General features: G+C 36.1%; 1 protein-coding gene across 1 annotated transcript in view; it reads right to left on the bottom strand.

The window, feature by feature from the left end:
• Positions 1 to 3730: 3730 nt before the first annotated feature.
• The window catches only part of LOC132168314 (blue copper protein 1b-like), a 14947-nt gene continuing 8557 nt past the window's right edge, over positions 3731 to 10120 (bottom strand). The window contains exon 3 of the mRNA XM_059579383.1: positions 3731 to 4050. Coding sequence (XP_059435366.1) covers positions 3731 to 4050 — 320 coding nt within the window. The remainder of the gene's footprint in view (positions 4051 to 10120) is intronic.

Raw genomic sequence — 10120 nt, 5'->3', positions numbered from 1 at the left:
ACTTTTATCCAAGAAACTTAGTTGTGATTGACTTGGAATATAGCAATCTCAAAAAAGTTTGGGAAAGTCCCAAGGTAAAATAATCAATGATTTATTTATTATTTTTTTTTTTTATGTTCTAGGCTCTAATATTGCGCTTTCCTTCCTTTTTAATTGGTTGTTTTCTCATTTGTTTAGCAGTTACTTGAGAAGATGAAAATTATAAATCTCAGTCACTCTCATTATCTGAGTCAGACCCCTGACTTGTCAAAACTCCCAAATCTAGAGCAATTAATACTTGAAGATTGTACGAGTTTGCTTGAGGTTCACCACTCCATTGGAGATCCTAGTAATCTTGTTTTGGTGAATTTGAAAGATTGCAAATGCCTTAAAAGTTTGCCAAGGAGTTTCTATAAGTTGAAGTCTCTAGAAACTCTCATTCTTTCTGGGTGTTCTAAAATGCACAATTTAGCTAACAACTTGGGGGAGATGGAATCATTGACAACTCTTCTTGCAGACAGAATTGCTATAAGACAAGTGCCTTTTAGTATAGTGCAACTGAAGAATCTCAAATATTTATCTCTATGTGGGTTTAAAGGATCACCGTCTAAGTCATTGCCATCACTCTTTTGGTCTTGGATATCACCAAGGAAAAGTCCTAAGTCAGTGAATCTATTGCCTGCTGCACTACAAGGCTTGAACTCACTAACACACTTATGTCTCTGGGACTGCAATTTATCGGATGACAGAATTCCTACAGATTTTTGGAATTTATGTTCTCTTAAAATTTTAGATTTAAGATGCAATAGTTTTGAAAGCCTATCAACAAGCCTAGGTGGTCTTTCGAAGCTTCAAGATCTCAAATTGGGTCGCTGTAGAAAGCTTAAATCAATTCCGGATTTACCAGCAAGTTTGATTTTCTTAGATGCAAAACACTGCACTGCATTGCACTGGAAAGAATGCCGGATCTATCAAAGCTCTCAAATATGAATGGTTTGTGCCTTACTAACTGTCACAAATTAGTCGAAGTTCCAGGTTTGGATAAGCGTTCAAATCCTATTGTGTCTGTTAACATGGAAGGGTGCATGAATGTAACACATACTTTTAAGCAAAGCTTCCTACGGCTACATGTACATGTTTCTCTCTCTCTCTCTCTTAATTTTTAGGAGAAACTTCACTTTAGACCTCTGAATTATCGCGCATTTTGACAAGCCCCCCAAATTTCAAAACTTCTCAATTTTAACCCTTCGGTTAGATTTTAAACGTTAAAAGTGAGGCAATTACGTTTATACCCTTGACTTTTTTATAAAATTCCAAATTTATCCTTAATTTCAAATTAAATTTGTTTTTTTTTAAAAAAAATTATTATTAAAAAAATATCATGAGGCGACCCACGGTTGGGCGACCTTATGAACCTTTTTTTTTTCTTATTTTTTTAATAAAAAGAAAATTGAAGGGTAAATTTGTCTTTTTAGGGGTTTTAACGACAAAAATTGATAGAGGGTGTAAATTGCATCAAATTGAAAGTTCGAGGGTTGAAATTGAGAGATTTTAAAGTTTGGGGGCTTGCCAAAATGCGGGGTAATTCAAGGGTTTAAAGTGAAGTTTTCCCTAATTTTTAACTAAAATAGAATAAGGGGAAAACACATTTTTACTCCCTTGAACTATCCACCCATTTGCACTTTTACCTCAAATGTTTAAAAAGTGACACTTGAACCCTCAAACTTTGAAATTGTTGTAATTCGACCATTCTGACTTTTTTTTTTGGCCCAAAATGCCCCCATCCCAAATTAAAAAATTTTAAAAAAAAATTAATTAAGGGGTGGCCGGCCACCCCATTTGGGCCTAAGGGTGGCTTTGGCCACCCGAGACCGGACACCCCTTAATTTAATTTAATTAATTAATTAATTTTAACTTGGGATAGGGGCATTTTGGGAAAAAAACAAGTCAGAATGGTCGAATTGCAACAATTTGAAAGTTTGGGGGGGGGGGGGGTCAAGTGTCACTTTTTAAACATTGGAGGTCAAAGTGCAAATGAGTGGATAGTTCATGGGGATAAAATATATTTTTCCCATAGAATAATGTGTGGAGTAGGATTTCAACATAAGACCCTTGTTATGATATCATGTTATCTCGTATCATTTAGTTAGTACTTTAAAACACATCATCCTCTGCTGATGTAACAGGAATGGGTTATGCGTGGAGTTGGTAGAGTGTTTGGCATTAACATCCCCGGCAATCAAATCCCCGATTGGTTCACGTATCAGTGTGAGGGACCCTCGATACATTTTAAAGTACCAACGGCTGATCCCATATTGAAAGAGTTTGGTGTATGTGCTTTCTATGCATCACGTGTTCAAGTATTATCTTCACATAAAGGTGGCGTGTCAGTTATCAACCATACCAGGAATACTATTCTGACTAATTTTTCAGCAACAACTGGTGGCCCATTCCCTCTTGGAGATCACCTATTGCTATGGAATATTGTTCTTACCAATGATTTTGAGGATGGTGATGAAGTAGAGCTTCTTGTAGATTGGGGGCCTGAAATCATTGTGAAGAAAATAGGGGTCTATCCAATATATGAAAGGGTTGTAGATGGAAAAGATGAGGATCATGCCATTGTTGTCAGTGATGATGAGGATGACAATAACAATATAGAAAACAGATGCCCCTCTAAGAGAAAAATGAGATCTCCAAATATGATTGATGATTCACAAACTTCGATGAAAGAGAAACAGCTCAAAAGGCTTGCTACAGAGGAAAATGAGTATTATTTTACTATTTACTCTCAAAAGTTTCAATTTGAGTAGTTGTAAGATATATATATATATATATATATATATATATATATATATATATATATATATATATATATATATATATATATTTCACAATGATTAAGTGATTAAATTTATATCTACTTATCAGCTTAAATTTTTGGGATAACTAATAATTTATCTCTTCGCAATTTGCTAGCATGTGATTAGAATCTTCATGCAGGTGGCCAAAGTTTATCTTCATGTTGGTGAACAATTAGGTTATTCAAATTTTATTGAAATTTATATAGTACAAGAGAGGAAGGTTGTGGGGTCCACTTGTCTCGAGTAGTGAATCCTAGTCTACACCTGAGGTTGGAATAATTTTAGAAGTCACTCTTGTGTTCCTCTTGTCTCACTTTATGAATGAGGTGGCTTTAAAATCACCATTTGATTATATTCAATAATGATCAATCACAAGCCCAACAGTGATTTTAGAAGCCATATCATTTTCAGAGTGACTAAACAAGAAGAACACAAGAGTAACTTCTAGCATTACTCCCCTAGGTTACTCAAAGCAGGTGAGCTCTATAGCCTCCTCTAAAATTTGGAAAGCAAAATTATAGTGGATCCTCGTCTTTTAAATAAAGCCTAAAAGCACAGACTTGTACGTATTAGCATTATTGTCCTATAAACAATCAAATTATGTTTGAGTTGATAAAATGCCAAAACTTCTATTAAAAGCCATTTACACCCCCTCTTTATAATGTTAAATTGCCTAAAGCCCACCTGCTGTTTGCAAGATAATTTAACAAATATGCTGAAACATAGTATTTGGTACAAATATAGAGCACAAATGATTTATATTTCAGAACACACATACTACTATAAATCAATAAATTCAGATCCAATACAATGCAAACAATTAATGAATTCAATACACTCCACAAACATGAAAGGAGAATTTTAACTATAGTACTATTGATCTAACTTTAAACCATGGCCATGGCAAGGATGCCAAAAACAACCATCATCCACCCATAGTATATAGGTTTAACGCATTCCTTGGCTGCTGAAACAGGAGAAGGTGCTGGAGACACTGTCTGAGGCAGCACTGTTATGGCAAGTTTTTGGTTTCCATTCTCACAATGTTTGGCAACACCACAAATATACCATTTTCTTCCCGAGGTTGCTAGTGTAATCACATCATTTCCACTAATCAGGGCCTCAATTCCCAATGGTGCAACACATTGTTGGAAGCCAGTTCCATTGACTTTAAGAACATTATGAACTCCCTCTTTATACTTGAAAACTACACCAAAAAATTAATTCTTCCATCATCAATCAAACTTAAAATAAATACATTTACAATATTTTTTTTTTGAAAACTCAATAAGGAACAAAAATGAACCACTAGGAACCCCTTAAAAACAAGATAGCCTCAAAGTCGAGCAATACTATGTATCAAAATCCGAATGAAAATGATTTTCCTTTACAAAAATTGGAGTAATGCTATGGGAGATGTTCCCTTGTCATCACCAACCACAAATTCTGTGGCAAAAATTAAAGGGGCAAGAATTGCTACGATTGCAAGGATAAAGAAATATTGGGAAGATACCATTGATTCTCTTTATTGTGTTGTTGGTCTCAAGAACTAGAAATGGTGGGTATTTATAAGTCAAAGATCTCACATCTTGACCGTTTATGGACGGCAATGCCAAATGGCACAATTAATTTAATTTGTTGGAGTTGTTCAAGAGCTAGGCCTTTTCTTTTAAATTTTGGATTGCTTGCCGGCTTTTAACTTTGAGATTATTGCCGCCGTTTTGTGTTAAATATTAGTTAAATATAAAATTTTAATTTTTTAGACAAGTGGTGATCATTTAATGTGATATTAGAATAAAACAAAGATAGATCATGAGTTCGAATCTTAACTTGGTGTGTTTTCTTATATTTTTATTATATATTTTACGTGTTGTGAGAGTTTAAACTCACATGTGAATGGATTGAAAAATTATTAATTGTATAATTGAATTTACCACTTCTTATGTGTTTAAGCTTAAGAAATAATTGATATTTAACATGACGATGTTAGAGGATATTATGGGATTTGAATTAAGATATTATTGATTGTAATGATTTGATTTTATTGATATGATTGTAATCATATTTAATTATCATGCATATCTATCTCATTTTTCCTAAAAATATGAGTATTTTGTAATGTAAAAGTTTCAAGTGATCAATAAGAGCGAAATTCCTTAGGGCTTTAATGGTCCGTATAATCTTTACGTATTTTTTTTTTTATTTTTTTTTATTTTTTTTTTATTTTTTTTTTTCATTTAAGGCTCTGTTTACTTCAACGTAAAATGGTTTCCGTCGGAAAATATTTTCAGGGAAGCCATTTTCTCTGAAAATGTTTTCGACAGAAAATGTTTTTTGTCGAAAACATTTTACTGCGTTTATCGCGTGCACGAAAAATAATTTTTTTTAATATTTTTTTTTCCAATAAGGTCCTCGACGAGACTTGTTCGGGACACCGCCGGGACCTGCCCAGGACCCCACCGGGACTTGACTGGGACCTCGTCGGGACCTGCCCGGGACTTGACTGGGATTCGCCCGGGACTTACTCGGGACCCCGCCGGGCCCCGCCTAGGACTTGACCGGGACGCACCTAGGACTTGACCGGGACCTCACCCAAACCCGACCGAAAAGCTACCTGGACTTGCCTGAGACCCCGCTGGGACCTACCCGGGACTTGACTGGGACCCCACCGGGACTTGACCGGTATCCGCCCGGGAATTGCCCTGGACTCGCTTGTGACTTGATCGAGACCCGCTCGGGACCCTGCCAAGACTTGATAGGGACCCGTCTGGGTAAGTCCCGGGCAGGTCCCGGCAGGGTCCCTGGGCAAGTCTTGGGCGGGTCTTAGGCAAGTCCTGGCAGGGTCCCGGTCATGTCTTGGGCGGGTCCCTGTTAGGTACTAGGCGGGTCCTGGGCAAGTCCCGGGTGGTGTCCCGGTCAAGTCCCGGGCGGGTCTCGAGCAAGTCCTGGTCAAGTCTTGGGCGGGTCCCTGTTAGGTCTCGGGCGGGTCCTGGGCAAGTCCCGGGTGGGTCCCAGTCAAGTCCCGACAGGGTCCCGGTGGGGTCCCAGGCACGTCCCTGGTGGGTCCTAGGCGGGTCCCAGGCAGGTTCTGGTAGTCAAGTCTCGGGCGGGTCCCGGGCACGTCCCGGTCCGGTCTCAGTCAAGTCCCGGGCGGGTCCCGGTCAGATGGAAAGTATCGGACGGGTCCTGGTCGGGTCTTGAACGGGTTTTGGGTAGGTCCGAACGGGTCTCGTTCAAGTCCGGTCAGGTCCCGGGCAGGTCCTGGCGTGGTCCCGAGCGGGTACTAGGCGAGTCCCGGTCAAGTCCCGAGCGGGTCCTGGGTAAGTCCTAGCGAGATTCTGGGTGGGTCTTGGAAAGGTCCTTCGATTTAAGAATGAGATGTTCACAATTGGAAATGGTTTACGGTTTTCAAAACCGTAAACCATTTTTCAAAAATTAAAGAAGAATTTTCGGTCAAATGGAAAAGATTTTCTGTTGACCACTATTTTACAGCGAAGTAAACACCGTAAAATGCAGAGATCATTTTCTAGAGACCATTTTACGTCGAAGTAAACGGAGCCTAAATTTCTTTATATTGTTTTTTCTGTTTCAGCTAGACGATTCGATGTTGCTAAGATTAATGCATGGATGGGAGTGTGCTTCTCAGTTTCTTTAATTTGGTTTATGGGCAAGGAAAATTAAACCAAAACAACCGCGATTTGGTCAATAAAAAAATAATTTTTACATTAAATATTAAAATAATCAATAATTAAAAAACTAAAACTATTAAAAAATTAAAACCAAAAAAAGGGAAAATTAAAATCAAAGTCAAGGGGTGGCTGGAGCCACCCCCATGGCCGGCCTGGGGTGGTCCGGCCACCCCCAAGGTCGGGTAAAAGAAAAAAAAAAAAAGGTTTGGTTTTGGGGGGTGGCCGGACCACCCCCAAGGGTCTCCGCCCACCATCTAATTTCTTTTCTCCTTTCCCCAATTTTCTTCATCTCTTCAGTTTGCTTTCTTGACTTTCTTTTCATTCTCTTTTCTTTATTTAATCCCTCTCTCCTTAGCAAATTTCAGAAACACAGAGAGAGTAGAGGGAGAGGGTTGATTTGAGACAGAAATTGAGGGATGAGGCAAGAAAGAGAGAGAGAGAGAGATGGGAGAGTCAAAGTTGATTGAGACAGAAATTGAGGGAGGGCAAGAAAGAGAGAGGGAGATGGGGAGTCAGAGATAGTGGGTGAGTTTTAGTTTTTTAATATTTTTATTTTTTAATTATTAATTATTTTAATATTTAATGTAAAAAATTATTTTTTTATTGACCAAAACGCGGTCATTTTGAACTACCGCACCTAAGCCTTGCCCTTGGTTTATAGTTTGTACATAAGTTTGCATTATGTGATAATTAGGATATTTTATATTATTATTAAACTATTGATTAAATGATTAAGTTTGCAAAATGTGATGATTAGGATATTTTATATGGTTAATAACTTGTTAGTACTTAGGTTTTCACTTCTTTATTTTTCATACCTAGGTTTCAAATCTTATCACAAATGGTACCTGACTTATGGGTAAAGACCAATTTAATACTTTCGTCACATTCCATCAACTGAACTAATTTCGGACACCCCATTCCGGCCTTAGAGCTACCCTCCTGGCCAAAATGGGGTGGCAGAATTTCCCTCAGCATATTTGTCTTTTATTTTATTATTATTTTTTCCAAGTTTTAATTATTTTTTTTTTTAAAATATTTTAATTAGTTATATATATATATATATATATATATATATATATATATATATATATATATATATATTTAGGATACGTGACATGTTTTTGTTATAACACATGTCAGTTCGTTAGTTTGATTGACAGAATGGTGATGGAGGTACTAAACCGGTATTTACCCATAAGTCAGGTATCATCTAAAAACATTTTATATTATTATTAAACTATTGATTAAATTATTAAGTTTACATTATGTGAAACTTAACTTTGTGTTGACGGTCTGTGAATAGGTTGCTATAAAATGAGAAGATGAGCTTTTGAGAATCACCTGTTTGACTGTTTCAAATCAAGATCTATATTAAATTCCTTTTAAAAAAATCTATATTAAATTGACGAGAAGATGAAGCATAGAATAATATGACCATTAATATCACGGTCCTCTGCATTCAAGGAAAATGGAGAGATCCATTCCATGGTTAAAATTAAATTGGTGAAACTTTACTTATACTTCATGAAGTAATTTCGAAGTTTAAAAATTTGCAATGTCTATATCCTACATTTAACTCTTTTTATTTTACCCATTTTTTTAGTTAAAATGTCCACAATACCCCTTTTATAAAAAAAATGAAAATTATAATAAATAAATAAATAACCTTGGACCCACCCACAACTTGGCCGTGGGTTTGGACTGAACTTTATTTGTTCATTAAGAAAATGGAAGCTAAGCAATGCTAAAAGTTACTCTTGTGTCACTCACAAAATAATGCGGAGTGACACAAGAGTGAGTTCTAGAATTACTCCCCGAAGTTGGGTTCGATCTGCTCTGAATGTGGGAATTAGAGGTTAAGGACTATTTTATGAATAATGTTAGAAACCGTCTTTTTATTCTCTTTTGATCTTTTTTCAAAGTTGATGTGACTTTGAAGATTACCATTAGATCAAATTCAATAGTAATCCATCACAAATTCAATGGTAATTTTAAAAGGCACATCAATTTTGTAAGGATAAAAAAGATCCTTAACATTTTTCATATTTTATAGTAATTGTTTTTTGTTTTTGTTTTTCCGAAATAATCACTCTTACTTTTTGCTTAGAAAGCAATCTTCGATTCTTCACTACTACTGGCTACTAAAAGCAGGGCTGAACGTCAGTTGGTAATGTCGTAATGTCTGTTGGTAATGGCAATTGGTAATGTCAGTAAGTGGAAAAATGGAAAATTTGTGGGTAAAGTCCGTCGGTGAAATCAGTTCGGTTAGAAAAACCTCTTCAGCCTACCGCACCGAAAAATTCAGAATAGAAAAAAATCATGCCGCCTCCAGTCCATCATCTAGTCGGTCACGGTCGATGTCGGTCGAAAGTCGGTCGGTTAGCAGTTAGTCGATGAATTTGCTCAGCCCTAACTACAAGTGCAGCGTGCTTGCAGTAAGCACTACAACTATAAGCAAGTGGCAAGGAATGTCTTGGATCAACCAACCTCTCTTGTCCACATCGTACCATTTTGACAAAGGAAAAAAATCATTATCCATCACATCTTTTACTCATCTACGAATAGTGAATAGATGAATTCACCATTGAATTTGTGTATGATCCACCAAGAAAAATGATATAATTCATTCATTTTTCAACCATTTTTTGACTATCTCCATAGTGAATAGATGAATGCACCATTAAATTTATATGGGATCTACATGAGTCCACAAATCTAATGGTTGATCTATTGAATTTATAGGATTAAGACGGGAAAAATATGGAAACAAATATTGACGTTAATCATTTCTTGATGTAGGACGATATTTACCTATATTTTCGGTAAAAACAAAAATAAGGAAAATATCAAAAATAATATTATAGCAGCGCCGCTTGATCAAAATTTTACCCATTCTCAGACAATGAAAGTACAAAAGGAAAGATTGTCACTATTTCCGTTGATTGTCAATTTTATATTAAGATTTTATTTATTTTATTTGTAGAAGATTTTTATTTGATTAGGAATTTATTTCCTTTCCATAATAGGATTAGATTTACTTTAATTATTTCATTTCCTTATTATTATGATTATGTTTACTATTGCTACTAAGATTATATTTACTTTCTCTACAAGTATTTCTCTTCGGTAAATATGCTACTTTGTAATGTAAAACATGGACTTAATTGAATTATTATAAAATCAGAGAAATTCTCTCAAAACTCTGTGGAGTTTGTATTCTTTTCTCAACCTGCGGCTTTGAGCTTTTCTTTGAGTAAAAGACAAAGACGCTTCTCCTTACAGACTCAAATACGTTGCTCTTTGATTAGTTACTTTAGTCTTCCACTACGTCCAATAGTGGGAGAATTGTTCAATGGATGTTTTTTGAAATCCTGGCCATTCATTTTCATCCAACAACCACAAATCTGCCACATGTCCCACTTAATATAAAATAATAAAATATTATTTAAATTTTAAAAATAAATACAAAATAAAATAATAAAATAACAAATAATTTATTAAAAAACCTGGGGTGGTTCGCCCACCGCATTTTCCCCTTAGGGGGTGGCCGGCCACCCTAGCTTAGCCTAGGAGGTGGCGTTGGCC

The sequence above is a fragment of the Corylus avellana genome, chromosome ca1 (genome assembly GCF_901000735.1).
Source record: "Corylus avellana chromosome ca1, CavTom2PMs-1.0".
Classification (NCBI taxonomy): domain Eukaryota; kingdom Viridiplantae; phylum Streptophyta; class Magnoliopsida; order Fagales; family Betulaceae; genus Corylus; species Corylus avellana.
This window is presented reverse-complemented; position numbering and strand designations above follow the sequence as displayed.